The following is a 23,260-nucleotide window of genomic DNA, read 5'->3' as shown; positions in this document are numbered from 1 at the left end:
AAGCCTTCTATTTGGATTTTTTTTTTTTTTTAATGGGATCTTCCCGGACCGGGACACGAACCCGCGTCCCCTGCATCGGCAGGCGGACTCTCAACCACTGCGCCACCGCGGAAGCCCTCTATTTGGATTTTTAAGGCCATGCCCTTCCCAAAGTCCACCCACCCCCTTTCTGCCCCGCCCTCATTTCTCCTAGAGACTAGTGGGAGGGATCCTTTTGCGCTGAGGTTGGGCCCTTTCCCTGCCGCTGTTTTACAGTCAGGCTCAAAGAGAGTGGCAAATTCCCTGACAGTCACAGAGGAAGTTCATAAGAAGGGAAAACTCCAGTGGAGTCCAGCGCTACCAGGATTTGCAGACCTGGAAAAAGTCCCAGTTTTCCAGTGCCCTGCGGCCCTGGGGTCCCCTTGGCTCCTGCGCTCCAGACCTGTGGGCAGAGGTCGCGGTAGCACAGAGGAATGCCCTCCCGCCCCCCACCCTCGCCCGTTGCTGGGAGCGGGTCCCCTCCGCTCTGCACCCACTAATTGGTCTCATTCCGCTGCGGGCGGGAGCGCTCCAGCGGCGCCGATCCGAGCCGTGTCATCCGCTTAGCGCCCTCCGCACCATTCAGCGCTCCCGCCCCACGCCCGCCTCCCGCCGCCCCCCACCCCCACCCCCCTGGCTCTGCAATCGTCGCGGGCCCAGGGCATGCTCCGTGCTCCGGCGCCCGGCCTCGGCTGCGGGGAGCAGCAAGACCCGCCCGCGGAGACATGGGGCGCGGCCTGCGGGCCGTCCTGCCCCTGGGGCTGCTGTTCCTCCGCCTGGGTGAGTGGCCGCAGGCCCCGCGGGCCCCGGTAGGGACGAGGAGTGGGTGCCGGCGCCAGCCTGCTGGACCCAGGGACGGTTCTGGACCGTTCACTTCCAGAGTGGGGCTCGGAATGGGGGACGGAGACAGGGACTGGGGAGGGGGGATTCTCGCTGCTCTTCGCTTCTTCAGAAGCACAGTCGGAGGTTTGGCAGCTGCCCCGAGGGCTCTGGGAGGGAGTTCCCACTCCCCATGTGACCTTGGCCAGGGCACTGCCCCTCTCTGGGCGAGATTTCCTAGTCTGCCCATTGATGGGGCTGAGACTGGCCGCTGTCTGAGCTCCAGACGCCCAGCTTGTGCGTGTCCCCGACAAGCCGAGCCCAGCCGGAGCCCTCGGGAGGAGGTGGCCGAGGCCCCCGGTGGGCGCGCTGGGCTCTGGCAGGGGAGCACTCGCCTGCCCGCGGGTGGGCCAGAGGCGCGACCACGCCGGTGCGGAGCTGTCCCCTGCGCGTGTCCGTGTGTCCTCTGTTCTGTGTTCTCTTCCTAGCCCAGGCCAACTTCGCCCCCTACTTTTTCGACAACGGGGTGGGCAGTACCAACGGAAACATGGCCCTCTTCAGCCTCCCGGAGGACAGCCCTGTGGGTGAGTGCGCCTGGCGTCTGGCCCGCGTAGGTCTCCCGGAGGGGCGGCCCACGTTCCCCTGGACGTAGAGACCGAACCCGTGACTCCCGGGACACCCTGTTTGTGCTCTGAATTCCCCGGGGCAGTTGCAGGAAAGGAGGGCACGGCGCCCGGCCGTGGACACCTAAGCTGGGCCAGTCCTGGAGACCCAGCCGCTGAGCCCGGAGACAGGGCCGGCCCCGGGGGCAGGCGGCAGTCCTCAGCACTGGGGCCTTTACCCACTGTGTGACCTTGAGCGAAGTACTAACGTCGCAGAGCCTCAGGGCTCTGCGTTTTAAAAGGGCCCTAGAACAATGCACTCAGTGGGATCTGCAGGGAGAGGAGGGGCAGGAGACGGAGGGAGACTCACACTTCCTCTCCATCACCTGGTCTCCATCACCTGGTCTGGGAACCCTTTTACCCTGAGTAAAAGGACCACTGCAGTGTATAAGAAGCACCTGCTCAGAATTCCCTGAATAATCCAAGCATGGGGAACAGTGCTGCACGTGGGTCACCCCTCCACCTTAAGGCTCCTCCCTTTTCCCTCATCCCCCATCCCCAGTCTTGGTTCCTGGGACAGGAATCATTTCCAGGCAGAGACCCTAGAGTTAGACCCAGCAGCCCTGAAGCCCTCTGTAATCTGTATTCTAGATTACAATCTGTAAAGTGGCAGATACTAACAGCTAACTGATAGTCATGAAGAATAAAGAAAAAGAGTAGGAAGCAGCCAGCTGGGACGGGGCCAGCAGTGAGTGCTCAACTGTCTCCTTCCAGGCTCTCATGTGTACACTCTGAATGGAACAGACCCCGAGGGAGACCCTGTCTCCTACCACATCAGCTTTGACCCCAGCGCTAGAAGCGTCTTTTCGGTTGACCCCAATTTTGGAAACATAACCCTGATTGAAGAGCTGGACAGAGAGGTATGGGGACCTGCGAGGAACATTGCCTGCCAGGCATGCAGACAGATCTCTGTGGGCGGGAAGGTGCCCTAGAGAGCATCTCTGAAGAGCTCCCATAAATCACAGAAAACTCAGCCAGCAGATCAGGGCTGGAAAGACTGGTTTAGAAAGCGGGTCTGAGTTTGGTAAAACTCCTCCCCTCTGTGCCCTCTGAACCTGCGGGTGACAGGGCATGGGCTATGTTTCCCTTGTGAGATCCCACACCAGGCTGGTGGACCAGGTACCTGGACTTCAGCCGTGGGGTGCTGCCAGCTCTGATCCAAAGGCAGACTCCACCAGTGCAGAGAAAGGAAAGGGTGGGTCCCAGAGACAGCTGTGGGGACACAGCAGAGGAGGTGCAACTGTTCTCCCCTCCCTGTCACCCTACGGGACCTGGGGACCTCGACACCCACCATGTCAAGGGGAGAGCTTGAGACACCACAGACCTGGACCTCTGAGGAACTGTAGAATACGGAGAGTCGAGGGAGAGATAAGGGGCAAAAAGAGGAAAATTTTTTAATGGATTAAAAACCTCTTCCTGGGTCCTCCAGCACACTAGTTAGCATCTCTCCTCATTCTAACAGGGGTGCATTTTCGTTTGGCACCTCAACCCTCTGGGTTTATGAGAACCTCTGATGGGCCAAGCCCCAAAATAAGGTCTCAAGCATGGCCAGAGGCAGCTTTCAGCCACTCCGCCCTGCTCCAGGGCTCCCTTGAAATGCCCAGGCCTCCTCTGATGCAACAGCCTCCAGGGGTCCCTATGGTGCCTCAGACTCCTGGACACTTTGTCCTTGTGCTTCACAGAGGGAGGATGAGATTGAAGCCATTATCAGCATTTCCGACGGCCTGAATCTGGTGAGTACACACTCCAGCCGGCCCCTGGCAGCACACAAGGCAGTGCTCCCAGCAAACCCAAGCTGAGCTCCAGCAGGATCTGCCCCAACATGCTCATAGGAGAGAGGGGAAGGAAGGGAGAGAGAGGGAAGAAAGCAAGACCTGTCAGCTGCACTTCTGACAGAAGAGCACATCCACATTCCTCCAGCAGTATCTCCTCAGACCTGCTTTGCCCATCCATCTCCTCCCACCTGGCTCTTGGCTCTGCCCCATCGCCCAAGCTGAACACCTGGGCACCCGACCCCTCCTCCCTCCCCTCCTTCCCCACAGCTGCCACTTTTGCCCAGCCCTCATCACTGCTTCCTGGATAATCCTGGGGGCTCCCCTCCCTCCAAGGCTCCCCGGCCTCAATCCACATCTGGAGCCATCACTGTGCAGCACAGACCTGGCCACAGATCCCAGCTCAGAAAGTGCTAGCAGCTGGCCCCCACTGCCCTCAGGGTGGACGCCAAGCTTCAGACTGCCATTCAGAGCACCATCAGACTCACCCGCCTTCTCTCCCACATTCACCCTACCAGCCGAGTAGCCCTAAACCTGCTTATGCGCTCTGAACCCATGTGTGTGTTTCACTCTGCCTTTGCCCGCGTTGCTGCTTCTTCCTGACTCACCTTCCTCCTCCTTCCCTCTCACCTGACAAAGTGCTGCAGGCCTTACTTCTCACACCTCTGTGAGGCCTCCCTGCCGTCATCCACCGCAGGGTGGGTCCGATGCCTCTTCTCTGGGCCTCTGGATGTAGCCACCTAAACTGGTGCCTTTGCCTAGGCTGGGGCACACGGTGCCCCCAGAGTCATGTGGTGCAGGCCCCAGCCCTCAGCGCCCGGCCTGTTGCGGTTGTCGCCCTGAATGATACCACGACTGTTCTTTTCTATGTTACTCTTTGCCCACCACTCCACCCTGCAAAATTCACACCATCAGACTGTGTCTTCTGTCTCCAGCATGGAACACAGTGCTTGGCCCCAAGTAGTTCCTTAACAGTATGTGCTGCATGAATGAATAAAAGAGGGAAGGAAGGAGGGAGGGAGGGGAAGGGAGGGGGAAGGAGGGGGCAGAGACATACACCTAGGGTGTTAGAGGCCATTGTCCCTTTATCACCCAGAAGGTCTCAATGCTCCAATACCTGTCCCCTTTGCCCCTTCTCAGGTGGCGGAAAAAGTCACCATCCTGGTGACTGATGCCAATGACGAGGCACCCAGGTTCATCCAGGAGCCCTACATTGTCCAGGTTCCCGAGGTGAGCAAGGGGCCACCAGGCAGGGTCGATGCACTCCTGCCCCAGGCCTCCGGGCTGCCCTGTGACCTGGCCAAGGGGACAGGACATTGGAGTGAAGAGCCCTCGCCTCTGTCACTCACTACCCTCAGGAGACCCCTCCCCTCTGTGTCCTCCTGCCACCTCAGTTGCCAGCCCCTCACATTTTTATTCCAGAGGAATGTGCATTGACCATTTTCCATTAGAATTATAATGCACTTTCTTTTTTGGGGGGGGGGCACCCTTGCCCCCTGCAGTGAAAATGCCGAGTCCTAACCACTGGACCATCAGGGAATTCCTTATAATGTACTCTTGTTGTGAAAATGTGAATTATACAGAAATGTAGGGGAAAAAAGAGTTTCAGAAATCATGCTTAATCCCTCCACCTTGAGACAACATTGTTAAATTTGGGGATATTTCCTCCTCATCACTTTCATGATCATAGGTTCTTGCTTTCTCTTTGTTTCACATAGTTATGACTATACTAAACATATGTTTTAGTATTCTATTTTTCACTGAATTTATAACATAAGAATTTTCCTCAGTAATTGTAAAGTTGCGGTAACTAAGATTTTAATAGCTTTCCTTGAGTGCATATTCCAACATTTACTGAACTGTTCCTTTATGTTTGGATATTAAAAATACTTTAAATTTTTGCCATCATAAGAAACATCAAGCAACAAACTCTGAGCATAAGAGTTCCTTTCTCTGGGCTTCCCTGGTGGTGCAGTGGTTGAGAGTCCACCTGCCGATGCAGGGGACACAGGTTCGTGCCCCCGTCCGGGAAGATCCCACATGCCGCGGAGCGGCTGGGCCCGTGAGCCATGGCTGCTGAGCCTGCGCGTCCAGAGCCTGTGTTCCGCAACGGGAGAGGTTACAACAGGGAGAGGCCCGCGTACCGCAAAAAACAAAACAACAACAACAAAAATAAAATAAAAGTTCCTTTCTCTAATTGGAATGATTTGAAATTGCTGGGTCAAAGCATGGGTGCTTGTGAGGTGTTGCCAAATTGATTTTCCAGAATGGCACCTGTTTGCCTTTCCCCTAGGATGTGAGAAAGGGTTTGTCTCCTGGTTCCTGGCCAACACTGGCAATTCTGGGAGTTTTAAATGTCTGCTAATTCAGTAGGAGAAAGATATTTGCGCTGGCTCTAAACTGCGCGTGTGTGATCCCTGGTGATACTGAAGATGTCTGTGTTTGTTAACTGTTTACAGTCATTTCATATTTAAAGCCTTTGTCTATTTGGAGCTGTTCTCAGGGGGAGGTTGTCTGTTGGTTCCTCCTTTCCTCTGCCCTTTCCTGACACCACTCTGACTCCAGTGTGTCTCCTCCATCAAGGCCCCTCCTCCTATTGGATGCTCCCTGGGTCAATCACCACCTTTCACCTCTTTTTCACCCCACACTCCCCTGACTCCACCTTTCCGTGCTCCCAGACCCCAGTTCCCTGAGCATCTGTCACTGCCCCTGGGACTGATCTTCTATGGCTGTGACCCCTCAGGACACACCTGCCGGGAGCAGTATCGCCAAGGTCCATGCAGTGGACAGGGACACAGGTTCTGGAGGGAGTGTCACCTACTTCCTGAAGGTAAGGTGGGACACACAGGAAATAACCAGAGGCCTGGGCTAGCGGGGACACCTGGACAGCCCCCATCTCCATCACTAAAGCCCTTAGGTCAGTGCCTCAACTATTCCCTCTGAGTTGACCTGCCTCCCTCTCCCCAGACCTCAGGACCCTCAGCTCTCCCCCCACCAACCCCTCCCCCAGAAGATGGCCTGGGCACTTTGCACGCACACAAAGTAAAAGAAACGTGTCTGAGCCTAGAATTGTCAATAGGAAAAAAGGCAGAAGGGGTAGATCTCAAGATAAGCAGAGCTGCGACACCCCCACCCTACCCTTGTCCATCCATCCCACCCTGTCGAAGGCGGAGACCCCTCCCCACACCTCCTGCCTCTCCCTGGACTCCTCCGGAACCCACTGCCCTCCTTCCCATGGCTGCTGTTTCCTCAGCATCTTCTCTGCTCTCCACAGTTAATCACTTGCTCTCACCATTTTCAAGGCAGTATAGCTCAGTGGCTAGAGACACAGGTTCTGGAGAAAGCCCCTGGGCTCCACGGGTTCTGGAAAGATTCCACCACTTCCCACGCCTGGGGCTTCAATCACTGTATGACTTTCCCAGCTAAGGTTCCTCATGCGTAAAATGTGCAAGTTGAAAGCGCATCCTCATTGGATAGTTGTGAGGGTTAAATACGTGTCAAGCTCCACCAACAGCTCCTGACACACAGTGACCCCTCTTTAGATTGAGGATTGTCTCCTGTCCCCACCTGACCTCCCCAACCCCCTACCAAGATGCTGCTGACTGACCCACAGTCACTTAATGGAGGGGTTGGAAGATCCTGAAGGTTCTCTCTGTCACTATGGCTTTCAGCCCTCACCTCCTCTAGGGTAGAGCACTCTGCTGACATTTTTGCCTGCTGGAAACTCCAGGCCAGAGCTTAGCCCCGAGCTGGGCCCCGTTGTTTTCTAGCTGAGCGGAGAAAAGAGCTGAGGCCCCTGCTGGAAGGGAACGTCTTTGTTGGACTGAGGGAGAGGGAGGGGAAGCCCAGAGCCCTAGGAAGCGGGGCCCTTGGGGCCGGGAAGACTGAGTGCCCTGAAGTTTGCACCTCAGCCTTGAGACCAGAATTCGTGTGATGAAGGAAGGACGGTGAAGACCCCCTTTCAGGAAGCAGAGCAGGCGATCCTGGGGCCACCTGGGTCCCTCCCCAAGGCCCAGCCTGCCCCTTGCTCTTACAGAATCCACACTCCACCAAGTTTTCTGTGGACCACCACAGTGGTGTACTGCGTCTCCAGGCTGGGGCCACCCTAGACTACGAGAAGGCCCGGGCCCACTTCATTGCTGTGGTTGCCAAGGTAATAGAGAGGGAGGAAAAGTCAGCATCTGGACTCTCCTCAGCCTCTGTCAGGGGAAGCTGCCCTTGGATCGGAGCAGCTAGGTTCTACAACTGGGGGGCAGTTTGGGACAGAAGGTGCGATGGGGGAGGGGAAGGGGGGGTGTAGCTGCTTGGAATCTCTACTGCGTGGAGCCTGCCCAGACATGGACATATTCTCCAAGGAGGCTGGTGTTTCTGAGCCGGAGAGGGCATATTCCCTCCTGGGAGAGGGCGTATGCCCCCTCAGGACTGGCAGGCCTGGCTCTCCTCTGTGGGCCCAGGTGGCCGTGCCTGGAGACTCATGGCCCTCACATCCACACAACCTGGCCTCTGGGCACCTCCGTTTCTCTGCCCGGGCTTGCTCACCCTCCTCTTCCTCTTCCTCTCTGTGTGACCCAATCTGAGCCTCAGTGTTCTCATCTGCCCACGCCGAGACTTAACTAAATTCCTCGTACTTCTAAAGCATGTGACATGGGATCTGCAACTCAGCAGGTGCTCAGCCAAAGTGGCTGCTCTTTCCTGAGGGCAGGAAACCCCAGCCATCCCACTAAGCCCCCCATTTTCTTTTCCAGAAAGGCCCCTGCTGGTCACATATTGGCTACAGGGCATCCCCCTGAGTCTGCACCAGGAGGCTTGTGCTGGCCCTGCCTGACAGTCACTCTATGAGGGCTGGCTTGGTGGGCGCACAGCTCCATTATATACGCTCAGGTGTGGGTCCACATCATGCTTTTTGCAGGTCCTCAGGAGTGTTTGAGGCTTGGCTCCTGGCTGGGCGAGGGGATTTGGCTCTGACCCCCTCCTCCTCTGCTACTGATCAGACATGATTTCCCTGGAAAGAAACCTAACCCTTTCCAAAGGAATGCCTATGAGCGCCTACTGCATACCAGGCACCGATTGAAGACCTTCATGCAGCATCTCATTTAATTTTCCTAACACCTGTATGAGGGCAAAATTATCTCCAGGTGACACAGAAGCAAACAGAAATCAGGGAGGGCAGCCAGTAAGTGACAGGAGCCGGATTCCGTGGGAGTGTGCGCAACTCCAGAGCCCAACCTCTCTTCCCTCTCCGACCCTTCCACAGGATGGCGGAGGGAGGCTGCGAGGGGCCAGCGTGGTGCTCTCGGCCACCACCACGGTCACAGTCAGTGTGGAGGACGTGCAGGACATGGCCCCTGTCTTCGTGGGCACGCCCTACTACGGCTATGTGTACGAGGACACCCTTCCGGTGGGTGGCTGCGCCCCTCAGCCCAGTGTCACCTCCGGACACCTGCTGCCCTGTCCTTCGCGCTGCCCGAGGATCCCCCTGCTGGATGGCCGGGCTCGCCCCGGGTTCGCGCGCCTCAGCTCACGTGGAGGCCGGCTCTGGACCCCTCACTGAGGCCACAAACGGGTTGTTTTGCACGGGGAAGTGGGCCCGGGAAGCAGGGGCGGCTTGCGTCTGGAGCACCTACCGGGTGCCCAGGCTATGCCAAGCGTTTCTTCACTCACTCAAGCTTATGTCAGCCCTTCAAAAGGGCTGAGAAGAGAGGCTGGGAAGAGAGCTGATGATTTGGTTCAGGTGGCCCTTTTCTCCACCTCGTACAGGAGGTGAGGTGCCTTTCACTTCCCTCCCTCCAAGCCTGTAGCCTGGGGCCCCTCAAGCCGGTAGCTCTCCCACAGTTTGTCAGACATCACACGCGGGCCGGGCCCCGCTGGAAGGCTGGCCTCGGCTTCCTCCCCCTTCAGCGCAGTCTCCGTCCCTCCTCCCCGCCCACCCTCGTGTTTTGTGTTTTGGCCTCTCAGGTTGCAGTCCTGGGCCTGGCATCCAGGGACCGGCCTCCCCTCCACCCGGGAGCCCGCACCATCCACTACTCAGCCCAGCCCTCTCGCCACTTCACCCTTTTCCTCCTGCCAGACACGTGCCCATGGGCCTAACGCCTCCCGCCCTTCTCGGCTCAGCCCCGGCACTGCTTTCGCAGACATCTTTGGTTGATGTCTGCTCCTACTCCCGGCTCGCCCCTCCACGGGCACGCCCCTCCTTGGGGTGAGCCCATGTGTTTATATGCCCCCCCCCCAGCCAGACCTCCCATGGCCACGGCTCAAGAAGTCTCCGTGGAATGGAATTGCATTCTCAATTTTCACTTCCTCGGATTCTGATTATTCCCAGCTTTATACAACAATGAAAACGCTTACTGAGCACCACTCAGGTGCTGGGCCCAGGCTAAGACATCACCTTTTCAGATGCTGGCAGCCGAGTGGTGCAGAAGGGCACAGAGTGAGGGAGAGAGAAAGGCCGGGCTGCTCCCATGGGAGCCGCAGGTCAGAGCAGGGCGAGGCCCAGACGGTCCTGCTGAGGAGCTAAGGGGAAAGGAGGTGCCGGGGCTGGGGGAGAGGACAGTCAGGAAGCTGCCATGAGGATGGATAGGCCTCCGGGGAGACGGCCCTGAGTAGGGAGACCAGGAGGGGGCGGCAGGCCAGGATCGAGCAGGGCTTGTCAGGTTGGGCGATTTCCCAAAGCCTTCGAATGGCCCCCCGGGGCCACAGGATAAAATCCTAGTTCCTGGACTTTGCATTGGACCCCCTATGCCTGGGCCCTCTCCCACCTCTCCTTTCAGGCACCTCTGAAGGCCAAGGATGGATGAGGCAACAGGGGTGAGGCTGGAGGGAGGGCAGTAGAGGCAAGGCCTGAGAGTGGTGTACGGGGAAAGAGGCAGCGTAAGAGGTGTGAGGACGTGGCCATGCAGGAGGCCTGTGTGCCCAGGGGGGCAGCCCACGTGCCAAGCCACGTGGGGGGCAAGCAGCGGGGTTCAGGCACTCCCTCCAGCCCTGGAAGGCCAGGGGGCCACGAGCTCCCGGTAGAGTGAGGGTAGGGTCACGCAGAGGCCTGGCTCTTGAGTGGGGCGGCACCTCCCCTCACCTCCCCACTGTGGGGCAGCGTCTGGGGAAGGGAGAGCCCCAGCATCCCCCATCGGCCTCAGGCAGCTGCTCCTGTTCCCCCCAAGGGCTCAGAGGTCCTCACGGTCGTCGCCATGGATGGAGATCGTGGCAAACCCAACCGTGTTCTCTACAGCCTCGTGAACGGTGAGTCTGGGGCTCACTGCTGGGCTGCAGCTACAGCTCGCTGGGTAACCAGAGTGAGATCCAACTTCTCCAGGTCCCAGTTTCTTCATCTATAGGCCAGAAGCACAAGATGCATGGAGAAGAGTGGCTAGGTCCCTGCAGGAGGCAGCATGTCTCCTTGGGCGTCTGCTCTGGTCCCTGCTTCTCATTATGTCCAGCAACGGGGAGAGACGCATTGGGCAGGGAGGGGCTGGGGGGGGGGAGTGGATACTGAGAGGGCACAGGTGGTGCCAATTCATGTTCCCTTTCATGTTCCTGGGCATACCTCGTTAATGGGAAGGGGTGGCAAGATTTCTTATACTCTTTAAGTTGCCATGTGTTTTTCTCATTCTTTTAAATGTTTTGGCCTAGAGCATAGAGTTGAATTCAGTGAATTAAATGCAATGATGACTTTGCGTGTCCCTAGTACTAGCCCTGTACATGGGTGAGAAAACTGAGGCTCCGAGAAGCTAAATTATCCCAAGTTCCCATTGGGTTTGAACCTAAGTCTTCTGGCTCTTTCCACAACTGGGCAGCAACTGAGCAGGAGAAGCCATCCCTGGGGAGGGCTCTTCAGCCCTCCAGTAGCTGGTCCCCTCCAGGGGACCACCACACCTCGTACCTGGTCCCAGACATGCACACATCTCTATGCTCTCACTCAGACACCATCACCTCCTCTGACCCTGTCCCTGGGACATGCCTGGCACACACTCCCCTTCCAGAAGCTCACACACATGCAGGTGTGCCGACTATCACACACAGGCATCTCTCCCCAGGCATGCAGACCTCTGACTGCCTTCCATGCCCTCCACCGCTGCAATCCTTCAAACACCTACCAAGTGCCCACACCACACCATCTCCTCTCCTGTCTTCTTGCATCTCCCTCTACTCCTCCTCCTCCAGTCTTTTTCTTTCTTCCCTCCATTATTTTCTCTCCTTCTCTCCACCCCCCCATCTCCCTTCCTCTATACCTCTTTATTTCTCCTTTCTCTTTTTATCACACACACACACACACACACGCGCGCGCACACGCACACGCACACGCACACAAGAAGCAAAATACTAGAGCACCTGGGAGCCAGAAAGTAGTGAGTTTGAGTCCCAGTTCTGCACTCACTGTGTAACCTTAGATAAGTTACTTAGCCCCTCTGAGACTCAGTTTCCTCATTGGCAAGACACAGATGATAATAGGGGAGACTTGAATGAGATAACGTCTGAGGAACGTACGGCACCCTGCGCCACCATGTGGCCTTGTTCAGAACTGCAGGGTACATCTCTCCTCTGTGACAGGCAGTGATGGAGCCTTTGAAATTAATGAGACGTCTGGAGCTATCTCCATCATCCAGAGCCCTGCCCAGCTCCGGAGAGAGGTGTATGAGCTGCATGTACAGGTACCCTCCCACGAGCTTGGCCTTCCCCACCCTTCGGCCCTGGAAGGTTCCAAAGGTGATGAGACCTGGGCTGCCCCCTTACCCCCCAGGGCTCGCAGGATCTAGGGAGGAAGGATCTAGATGTTGCTTCAAGGAGCACCTACAAGAGGTAGCAGCTGGTGAGGGGAGCTGTGATGAGTCAGGAGAAGGAAGGATGGAAGCAGCGATGCCATGAACATGGGTAGGACCCAGCAAGTGGAGACTGGTGTTGGGGAGCACCCGTTAGGGTGGGGCAGGCGGAGGCATTGCAAAGCTAGGGAAGCCCAGTGAGCCGAGGCTGGAGGCGAGAGCACATGATGTAGCAGGGGGCAATGAGGAGTCAGGTGGGACTGGAGCCAAGAGTCCACAGGCAGCACGTAAAGGAGAAACGGTTGGACCCCGGGTGGTGCTAGAGGAGCAAAGGCCTTGAATACGAGGCATGGGTTTGGGTTTTCCCTGCAACAGGGCCAGCTTTGCAGCCATGCAACCTGTGAGATGACACAGGAACCACAGTTAGATGGGTCCCATGCTGGGCTTAATGCTCTGCTCTTGCTGTCTTGAAATTCTTAACAATTTTTTAACAAGGGGCCCCCTTTTTTCATTTTTCACTGGGCCTGTGAACTACATAGCTAGTCCTGCCCAAGAGCAGGGAAGAGCCATAGAAAGATTTGAGCAGAATTAGAGTCTTGTTAAAAGCTCACTCTGGCTGCTCACTAGACCAGTGGGATTCCCAAAATCAGAGAGCTTGGAAAAAAAAGATTTCCAGGACACACTCCTGAGGATGGGGGAAACCCAGGATTCTGCATGTTTTGAGCTCCCAGGTGATTCTGGCACCAGTCTCAGCCTGGTGTTGGAGAGCACTGGTCCCAACTTGGGTTTGGAGGGAAGTGGATGAGAGGTAGGGAAGCAAAGCCATCGGCCCAGGTGACAGATGCCGAGGGGCCATGGCGATGAGCGGAGGAGGAATGGTGAAAATGGACAAACGGCCAACTGTGAAGGAGACAGACTCCTCAGAACGGGGCCGTGAAGGGTGGGGGAAAGGAGAGGGAGGGACGAATCTAGGGTTGTACCATGCCATCAGGAATACAGGTGAGGAAGCAAGTTGAGTAGGATGGGCATGAGGCATTCTGGTGCCTCGGGGACATTCAAGTTGAAACATCCAAACTTGAGGGTACAGGTTTGGACTTCAGGGCAGACAGCATCAACATACAGGTGGCTGTGAAAGGAGGGGAGGGCATGAGGCCACCCAGAGGAGGGCTAGGGGGAGAGAGGAGCCATGGGCTAAGAAGGCCACTGCGGGAGCACCCCAGGATAAGAGTGAGGAAGAGGGAGGAGCCAGGGAAGGAGAGACCGGGGTCAAGTCCAACCTGCAAAGTGGAGCCACTTTAGCCAAGGGGACAGCACACTCGGGAGGGGGGGGGGAGCGGGCAGTGCCACCTGCAGCATGAAAGTCAGTGTGAAGTATCTGAGTTGGGGATGGGCTGAGCATTGAATGGGAGGAAAGGGGGCGGAGGGCACAAGCTTCTACCAAAGAAGAGTTAGGAAGCAGCTAGTGTGTGATGGAGTAGGGGCCAGGGAGGGTCATTTGAGGATCGGTTAAGACCAGACATGCTTATAGGAGAGTGGAAGGAAGCCCTTGCACGGCCTCATATGGTATTTGCCACCCGTTCCTGAGGTGCTTGTGGACTCTTGGTCCTGGCTTTGCAGCCTGTATTAGTCATCCTCTGCTGCATCGCCACACCTCCCCTCCCTGCAGCCTCTCCTTGGACATGTGGACACAAGTGCAGAGCATGGTAAAGCTAGGGTTTGAACCCACGTCTGGCTGCAAGGAGAGGGCTGTGCGGTGAGGTGGCGAGAGCACTGCCTAAGGAATCAGACACATCTACCTTCTTCCTATTCCAGCTGTGTGACCCCAGGTGACGGCCTCACTCCTCTTGCCTCATCTGTAAAACGGGACTAGTAATAGCACTATACTAGTTTCCTATGACTGTTGTAACATATCACCACAAACTTAGGGTCTTAAGACACCTCACGTTTATATCTTGCAGCTTTTGTGAGTCAGGAGTACAGGGTCAGCTTGGCTGGGTCCTCAGTTTCAAGGTCTCTCACGTAGCTGCCAACAAATTTTCAGCCAGGACTGGGTTCTCATCTGAAGGCCCAAGGAGAAGGATTAGCTTCCAAGCTCACATGGTTATTGGCAGGATTTAGTACCTCATGGGTTGTCAGACTAAGAACCTCTGTTCCTTGCTGGCTGTTAGCTAAACATCACCATTAGTTCCTAGGAACACAGGCCTCTTCAACACAGCTGTTTGCTTCATCCAAGCCAGCAAAAGAGTCTGCTAGAAGATAGAAGTTATGACCTAATCTAATCACTAAGTGATATCTCATCACCTCTGCCATATTCTATCATTTTGAAGCAGGTCACTAGGCCAGGCCACACTGAAAAAGAGGAGATTAATAAGGGCAGGGATCATTGGGGCCATCTTGGAATCAGCCTGCCACACAGCCATAGCCACCTGTCCCCACCCCAGGTAACTGAGGTCAGCTCTGCAGGGACCCCAGCTTCCCAGGCCATGGCCCCTGTCACCATCCGGACCGTGGACCTCAACAACCATCCACCAACATTCTATGGAGAGAGTGGACCCCAGAACCGATTTGAGCTGTCCATGTATGAGCACCCGCCCCAGGGGGAGATCCTGCGGGGCCTCAAGATCACTGTCAATGACTCAGACCAGGTATGTGGTCCTGCCCTCCACTCTGTCTTCCTGAAAACCACATGGGACCAAGTCCCAAAGCTGAGCCTGCATGAGCCTTTCCTGCTGATGTCACAGGAGCCTGGAGAGTCACAAAACGAATGACGCAAGAGTGGGTAACCAAGAGAGAGAGGAGGGAGGGTAGATAATCAGAGACTAGCTGCTTGGCCTAAATATATTCACAATCAATTAAAAAGAAAAAGCCAGTCAAATAAAAGCACCTCTGCGTCTGACCCTCCAGATATTGCAAATGTGGCTTGCTGCCTCCTGTGCCCGGCTCAGGGCTAGGCTTTCTGTGCTTGTTTCCTTGCTTAGTCTTCATAGTCTTCTTAACCTTTCTGATTCTTGACCACCTCCCCTATAGAAAGAAGTAATAATACTCACTTCCCGGGGTCAAGGGCACGTGAAGGCTCCTTGCAAAGCGCGACTATCTAATGAGTTTCTATTCTCATTCATGTTCCCTGTTTTCTTTCTCCAAACTGTTGCCCAGGGAGCCAATGCCAAATTCAACCTGCGGCTGGTGGGACCCGGGGGCATGTTCCGAGTGGTCCCCCAGACGGTCCTGAATGAAGCCCAAGTCACGATCATTGTAGAGAACTCAGCCACCATTGACTTTGAAAAGTTCAAAGTGTTAACCTTCAAGGTAGGTGATGCTTTGCACTACCCTGAATAGGGGGTCACAGCAGCACCTAGATTCATTCCTAAGGGGTCCCTTGCCATGCTCTGCCCCTCCTGGCCCTACTCCTTTCCTCTCAGTTTCTTTGCCCCTCCTGCTAATTTGAGGAGCAGGTGGAAAGGGAGAAGAATCATGATACAAGAACCTTCTCCTGCTGTTCACACAGCCTCACTGAGCTCCCGCTTCTAAACTCCGACTATCCCCAGAATGCAAGGAGGGGTGTCCAAAGAAAAACTACCAATACCATGTGCCATGTGAATAGATTGAGAGAAGAAAACTATTTGATCCTCAGGATAGAAGTTTTCTCATACACATTTGACATATGTCATCTATTCTGTTAAAAACTTTAGCAGAAGATGAAAAATATACTCCTTTGTACTTGTAATTATTTAAAATGACAAACATAAATAATAATGCATATTATACATAAAGATATAATTTATATTAATAAAAAGGAAAAATACTTTGTCGATATTATTTAAATTGCTTTAATTATTTATGATTATAAATGCATAGACACCAATAGCTAGCATCATGCTTAAAAGTGAAATTCTACACAACATTGTAAATCAACTATACTTCAATCAATCAGTCAATCGATAAAAGTGAAATTCTCAAAGCATTCTGTGAAGTCAGGAACAAAACGTGGATAACTGCTCTCACCACTGTTCTTTAACACTATTCCTAGAATAACATTATTCCTGGATAAAGAAAGGAAACAAAAATACAAACATTAGAAAGAAAGAGATAAAAAGTATCATTATTATTATCATCATTATTTTAAATTATGTGATTGTTTGCTTAGAAAAATCTAAAAGAAATTATCGAAAAACTGTTAGACACAGCAAATTTGCTAACACGATTGATTATAAAGCTGATACACAAAACCTAATAGTTTTCCTACGTACAAAAAATAGAAATGAGGGGCTTCCCTGGTGGCGCAGTGGTTGAGAGTCCGCCTGCCGATGCAGGGGACACGGGTTCGTGCCCCGGTCTGGGAAGATCCCACATGCCGTGGAGCGGATGGGCCCGTGAGCCATGGCCGCTGAGCCTGCACGTCCGGAGCCTGTGCTCCGCAATGGGAGAGGCCGCAGCAGTGAGAGGCCCGCGTACTACCAAAAAAAAAAAAAAAAAATAGCAATGAGAATAATGGAATAAGAGATCACTTTTACAATAACAACTAATAGATAAAATGTCTAGGAATTACCATAACAAGAAATATGCCACAACTAAATGACAAAAAATGCACAAATTTAACAAAAGGACAGAAAGAAGGCAAGAAATATAAAGAAACACCCTGTTTAAAAATGCAAATTCTCGTCAATTAATAAAGAATCACACCACCTCAATTAAGTCTTACCCAGAATTTCCTTAGGGGAGGAGGGAGGGGTCTTGACACAATTATACTGGTTTTTATCTGGAGAAATAAACCTGAATAGTCAGGAAATTCAGGAAAAAAGAATATGAGTCAGGAACTTGCTCTAACAGATATTAAAGTATATTATGAAGCAAAATAGTTTTTTGAATGGAAGTTTAAAAAAAAGGAATATGCAAATCAATGGAGCAAAAGAAATTGGTCCCAATGCAAATGGCAACCCTAAGGAAACGGGCATTGCGGTCAGTGGGGAGGGAAATGATGCGTGCCTTAGAGGTGCCCCCTGCAGGTGGGGGCAGGCATAGCTGGCTGGCGCTGAGAAAACGGGAGATAGGGCAGGGATGATACTGAGAAGGGACGTGGCAGGCTCTCTGCAGAGAGACTGCCACCCAGACAAGTCCTCCTTTTCCTTTCTTCCCCAGCTCCTGGCCATCGAAGTGAGCACCCCAAAGAAGTTCACCTCCACAGCGGACATCGTGATCCAGCTCCTGGACACCAATGACAATGTCCCGAAGTTCACCTCCCACTACTACATTGCCAGGATCCCCGAGAATGCCCCAGGGGGCTCCAACGTGTTGGCTGTCACAGTGGGTTGGGGCTGACCCAGGGACTGGGGGTGAAGGGGGCCTTGTGAAGTCAGACAAACTGGGGCTCCAGTTTGAATCGCAAAGCCCACACTCACTGGCTGTGTTCTTAGACAAGCTACCTGCCCTCTCTGAGCCTCAGTTTCTTCTATACAGTGGGAATAACAGCACCTCACAGGACTATAATGAGGACATATAATGAGAAATATAAGGCCTTCCAGATCTGGTTCCTCCAATACTTGAGATCTCCTGGGGTGAAACTAGGGCTCCAGAGCATGCCTCCAGATCAGTTTCTCCCCAGCTGGGCAAACCTCCCAAATCCTTGTTTTGCCATGGAAAGCTAGAGCTGCCAACATGCCCTGACAAAGGGGCAGGGGCCACTGGGAGCTTTCTCTCTTCCAGGCCGTCGATCCAGACACAGGTCCCTGGGGTGAAGTCAAATACTCCATCTATGGATCCGGCGCAGACCTGTGAGTAGATCCAGAATCGCGGACAGGACCTCAGGCAAGGGATTTGGGAGGCTGCGGGTGGAGGAGGATCTGTGCTAAAGGCAGGAGGAACCTGGGAAGAACAGGACCTAGCTCGGGGAGGCAAGCCGGGGGGCAAGGAATGGAGGGGAGCTGTAGAGAGCCTGAGGTAGAGGTGTGGGGACCCACCAGGTGAGGTGAGTCTGAGAGAAGGGACATCATTATGGCCTGGAGCTGGGGCTCGTGGCCTTGGGGGCCAGGCAAGCAGTGCTGGGCTAGGAAGGGGCAAATCGTGGGAGGAGAGGGAAAGGCTGTGACTCGGGTTAAGTTCTACATTGATAGACTGCTAAATAGGTGGGTGGTCCTGCTTCCCTGAGTTAGACTGCAAGGATGCGGAGAGGAGCAGGCGGGATGCCTTGGGGAAGCTTCCTGATGCATTACCGCCCCTTCCTGTAGGCGGCTCCTTACTGCAGGCACGTGTGCACCTCTGTGAGTGTACACGCGTGTACGTGAGTGTGCTTGTGCACACCCTTGCCTGCGATCTCTGTGCCCGACAGCTTCCTGATCCACCCGTCCTCTGGGATCATCTACACCCAGCCCTGGGCCAGCCTGGACGCCGAGGACACTGCCAGGTACAACTTCTATGTGAAGGCGGAGGACATGGAGGGCAGGTACAGCCTAGCCGAGGTGTTCGTCACGCTGCTGGATGTCAATGACCACTACCCCCAGTTTGGAAAGAGCGTCCAGGAGAAGACAATGGTGTTGGGGACCCCAGTGAAAATTGAGGTGGGCTTCGAAGGTAGATGAGCTCCCCTAAAAGTCTTGTTCCTACAACTGCAAGAAGCACTGTAGCATAAGAATTTCTTTTAAAATATATTGGGGACTTTCCTGGTGGCGCAGTGGTTGAGAATCCGCCTGCCGATGCAGGGGACGCGGGTTCGTGCCCCGGTCCGGGAGGATCCCACATGCCGCGGAGCTGCTGGGCCTGTGAGCCATGGCCGCTGGGCTTGCATGTCCGGAGCCTGTGCTCCGCAACGGGAGAGGCTACAGCAGTGAGAGGCCCGCGTACCACAAAAAAAAAAAATATATATATATATATATATATATATATATATATATATATAGGATTCCTGAAGTAAGCAAGGGTTTTTAAGGTACTTTATATACCCTCATCCCCACCTCAACCCAGAAGTAGCCTCGGAGAAAGAAGATATTTTTGCTACTTTACACATAAAAAAATATTAAGGCTCAGGCAGGTTGCAAGTTTGGTTTGCCTGAGTTCACACAGCTGGTCTGCCTGCTTTCACAGCACTGCTCTCCCCACTGCACTGCCTTCCCGATACGGAAAAAGCATGAACCCTGGAACCCAACAGACTTGATTCTGGGTCCCAGCTCCCCTGCTTCTACCTCTCCATCCTTAGACAAGTCCCTCAGCCTGCAGGCTTCTGGTTTTTGACGATACGGACTGCCTAACTTGTTCTGAGAATGAATTGCTAAACACATATAGAGAGCCAAGCACAGACCCACCCTGGCTCATTCAGTTCCTCTCCTAGCTCCATTCACTCAGACAGGATCAGGACCATCTCCCTTCAGCCCAGCCAGCTCTATAGGACGTGTTGGTTTAGCCAGGGTACACAAGCATCGCCCTCGAAGCCCAGCTCTGTCTGTCCCTCTCTGTGCACAGGCCACAGACCAGGACGCAGAGGAGCCCAACAACCTGGTGGACTATTCCATCACCCACGCAGAGCCAGCCAACGTGTTTGACATCGATACACACACGGGGGAGATCTGGCTCAAGAACTCCATCCGCTCCCTGGATGCCCTGCACAACATCACACCCAGAGGGGACCACACGTGGTCCCTAGAGGTGCAGGCCAAGGACCGCGGCTCCCCATCCTTCAGCACCACGGCCTTACTCAAGATTGACATCGTAGACACTGAGGTGGGTACGGAGCCCTGATCTGGGGGGGGTGGGGAGGGCCAGAGGGCCAGCTCAGGCCTCGCTGCAACATGGCCAGAGGGCGGAAGACCACCTTCCTCCAAAGACACCCACCCAATGCTTTCGAAGACCACCTGTGCCATCAAACACACAGGCTTTGAAATCAGGTCGAAATCCTAGTTTCAACACTTTGTAATGGTGTGACTTTGAACTTTGCTAAGCCCCCACTCCCTTTCTGTAAAATGGGACTAATGATGCCTCCTTCACATGGGTGTTGAAAGGCAGAAGTAAAATCATTATGTGTAGTTCTCAGCTCAGGGTCTGGCAGGAAGTCATCACTTAAGAGGTTCCTAATGCACTTGGGCAAACGTGACACACACTCCCCCCAGTCAAAGGAAAGCAGTAGCAGCTAATGCAGGAGTTCTTCATCCAAAAGAGGTGCTTGCATCATGCTCTTTCTGTGTGCATTTTTCTGCAGAGGTGCATGCATTGTGTTTTCTCTGTGTGCATTTTTCTGCAGAGGTGCATGCGTTGTGTTTTCTCTGTGTGCATTTTTCTGCAGAGGTGCATGCATTGTGTTTTCTCTGTGTGCATTTTTCTGCAGAGGTGCATGCATTGTGTTTTCTCTGTGGGCATTTTTTCTGCAATGAAACCCACAGTGCTCATCGGATTCTCCAAGGGATGCCTGACCCCAGAAAGCTCAAAAACCATCAGGCTTAAGGGAGCTTACAGTCCCTGCTCTGTCCTCCGGGGACGAAGCAGGAGCAGCCGAATGCATCTTTCTTCCAGATGCTGTCCCGAAACCCCATGGCTGACTTCCTGATGCAGACCAAAGACGACCCCATGAAGGCCGTGGGTGTGCTGGCGGGCGTCATGGCCATTACTGTGGCCATAACCGTCCTCATCTCCACCGCCACCTTCTGGCGCAACAAGAAGTCCAGCAAGGTCCTGCCGGTGCGGCGTGTGCTCCGCAAGCGGCCCAGCCCTGCGCCCCACACCGCCCGCATCGAGTGGCTCAAGTTCAGAAGGACCAAGGCCGCTGACAAGTTTGCGCTCCGAGAGGATCCTCCCAATGAGAACTGCAACAACAACAGCCTGGGAAGTTCACCGCCCCCCAAAGCCCCTGCTCCCCCTCCACCACCCAGCATGGCACCCAGCATGGGACCAGCCCACTGTAGGGTGGTGTCTACAGTCTCCGGTTCACTCGCCCCTCAGCAACCCCATCCATCACCAAAACCCAAGGCCTTGGCAAAACACGAGGCTGCGGGAAGACCCGTCCAATCAGCTCTGGTCTCTGAGCTCAGGCAAAAGTTTGAGAAGAATGTGAAGAGCAAAGCTTACTTCTAGAACGTGTCCTGTAGTCCCTCTCTCCCAACCCAGCTGCCCAGCTGCTTGGGCCGTACTCCCCAGCTCTGCTCCTTAGGGTCAGCCCTGCTTTGTACAATGGCATAGCCCCCATTACCCAGGGCTCTGGACAGTGCCTTGGGCAAGGAATTTATTTCTCTGGTTATGGCTGCAATTGGCAAATGCTTTCCTGTCACCCAGATCCTCGGCACAGCTTCAATGCTCCCTGTTCCGCAGAGGCTGGGAGTTGATGAGGAGCCAGATCTATGTCTTCTACTCACCAAGCCCAGACCTCACAGTGTCTCTTGGGTCCTGCTGGGGCCCCAGCTTTCTCAGTCCAGGAGCAGGGCCCTGGCCACATGTGACAAGGCCTACTAGAGGCTGGATCCTGACGTCTTCAGCTAAGAGCAAGGGTAGGAAAAAGGAGGTTCAGTGTTGACTAAGGTTGAGGGCCAGCAAGCCTTGCAGGCTGTAGGAGACCAAATGCAGCAGGGGAGGGCAAAGATGCACTGAAAACTCACACTGACTGTGGGCCTGTGCCTAAAAGCCATTGGGAGGTGGAAGATGGTGTCTGGGCAGAGACTGTGGGCCCCTTCTAGGCCCACATGGACCTGCCCTGGTCCCAGAGATAGCTGGAGCCACGCTGGCAGCCCTGGAGATATCCGGAAAAGCATCAAGTCCCCTTAGGAGCTGTCCTAACAGAAGTCCTCGAAGAGACAGTGCAGGGCTGAGATCTGGGAAGACTTCCATTTTTATCCAGCTCTTCTGCTTACATGCCATAACCTTGGGAAAGCTGTTTAAACTTCCTGTTCGTCCTCTTTCTCATCTGGAAAATGAAGAAAGTGAGTCTACCTCGTTCATGGGTCTGGGGCGAGGATCAAACAAATAGTAGCGACAGGGGCTTTAAGCAAGTGCAAAGCAGCACAAACGTAAAGCATTTTTCCGCAGCCCAGTTCTCTGGGGTGCAGCTCTTCCACAAAGTATTGGGAGCCCCTCAGCTATTCTTCCAAGCACCTCCAAGAGGCACTGTGCTGGGTGAGGGCTCTGCCACCGATCCACCGCAGCCCGAGCTGGGTGATGGCGTAGCTTCCCTTCCATGTCTCCTCCCTCCCCACCCCCACCCCCCAACTACATCCCCCGTGCAGCCCAGGACAGCCATTGTCAGAGAGGGCCAGAGCTGGGCAGCACATCCAGCCAAGGCTCCGTTTTGCCAAGAAGACAAAAATGAGTTCCCTAGAGGAGTGGATGCCAGAGGCCACATAGCATCTTGGCGGCAGGGACCTGGTTTGAGGGCTCCCGGCCCCGCAGCATGTTTCTCTAGCTGGGGCGCACCTCATCAGCTTGTGACCACGGCCTCCACCAGAGACGACATGCAGGCCTTTATTAATGCAAAGACGTTCCATCTGACTTTAAGGAAATCTGCCAAGAGGAAATCTAAATGTGTGCCCAGAAAGAGAAACGGAACAATTCTTTGCGTTTCACTCCACTCACTAATAACCTCTCTAGAATATGTCCATGATTTTATTTAAACAGATTACATGCACATGTGGTTTTCTTGATTTTTGAGTTGGTGTTTGAAAGTGTTACTCATGTGCCGGTGTGCAGGCTCCTTGCCAGGGTTTCTGCAGTCCACAGCCCAAGCTGTATTAAGGGTTGGGCTCTAACAAGCCAGGAGCCCAGACTGAACAAACAGGTACAGGTTTCAGGACAGGACTGTGCTGGATCATGTTTGCCCTCCATAGGCAATGCAGCATCCTTACAACTTGCATGCAGTCAACTTCTTTCGTAAATGGTAAATAAAATCTGTTAACCAAAAGCCAAGCTGACCTCTGGCTGCCTGCTTCACATCAGTGTTAGCTGACCTGTAGAGACCAGTTGTCCTGACAGCCGAGCTCTGCCTGCTGCCTGGCTCCTTTGGTGGATCTACCCCCCGACCCCCAGATCCGACCGTGGGGGGCTGCAAAATTTTGTCCAAATTGCCGCACGTACATCTGTAACAGCAACACGTTTGTGGAGCTTGTCTACCTGAGTGTGGCTTATCAGAGCCTGGAGGAGCAGGACAAGCCTCAGCAGGGCTGCTTGGGGAGGAATGGGATCTGGAGCTAAGATTAATTATCTCCCAGCCCAGCTCAGCAAGGGCAGGAATTGGGAGGCCTTGTATAGGCATGAAAGCCCAGGAAGCAGTGCTGTC

The 23,260-nt window shown here is 54.3% G+C and overlaps 1 protein-coding gene across 2 annotated transcripts; it reads left to right on the top strand.

The window, feature by feature from the left end:
• Positions 1-218: 218 nt before the first annotated feature.
• CDHR1 (cadherin related family member 1) lies at positions 219-22,888 on the top strand. 2 transcript variants are annotated; one of them, XM_059052544.2, is made up of 17 exons: positions 219-798; positions 1,326-1,421; positions 2,214-2,359; positions 3,182-3,232; positions 4,412-4,501; positions 6,015-6,101; positions 7,308-7,424; positions 8,526-8,669; positions 10,426-10,504; positions 11,813-11,913; positions 14,463-14,666; positions 15,175-15,327; positions 17,158-17,322; positions 17,722-17,789; positions 18,344-18,572; positions 19,471-19,728; positions 20,515-22,888. In XM_059052544.2, the coding sequence occupies exons 1-17, from the start codon at positions 744-746 to the stop codon at positions 21,070-21,072; spliced, it is 2,601 nt and encodes an 866-aa protein (XP_058908527.1). In that variant the 5' UTR covers positions 219-743; the 3' UTR covers positions 21,073-22,888. The 2 variants fall into 2 exon arrangements, with proteins under 2 accessions (XP_058908527.1, XP_066883569.1); XM_067027468.1 differs by lacking the exons at positions 219-798; positions 1,326-1,421; positions 2,214-2,359; positions 3,182-3,232 and having other exon boundaries at positions 4,463-4,501; positions 5,950-6,101.
• The last annotated feature ends 372 nt before the right edge of the window (positions 22,889-23,260 follow it).

The sequence above is a fragment of the Kogia breviceps genome, chromosome 2, assembly GCF_026419965.1.
Source record: "Kogia breviceps isolate mKogBre1 chromosome 2, mKogBre1 haplotype 1, whole genome shotgun sequence".
NCBI classification, from domain to species: Eukaryota; Metazoa; Chordata; class Mammalia; order Artiodactyla; family Physeteridae; genus Kogia; species Kogia breviceps.
Note: the sequence above shows the minus strand (reverse complement) of the source record. Positions and strands in the feature narration are given on the sequence as shown.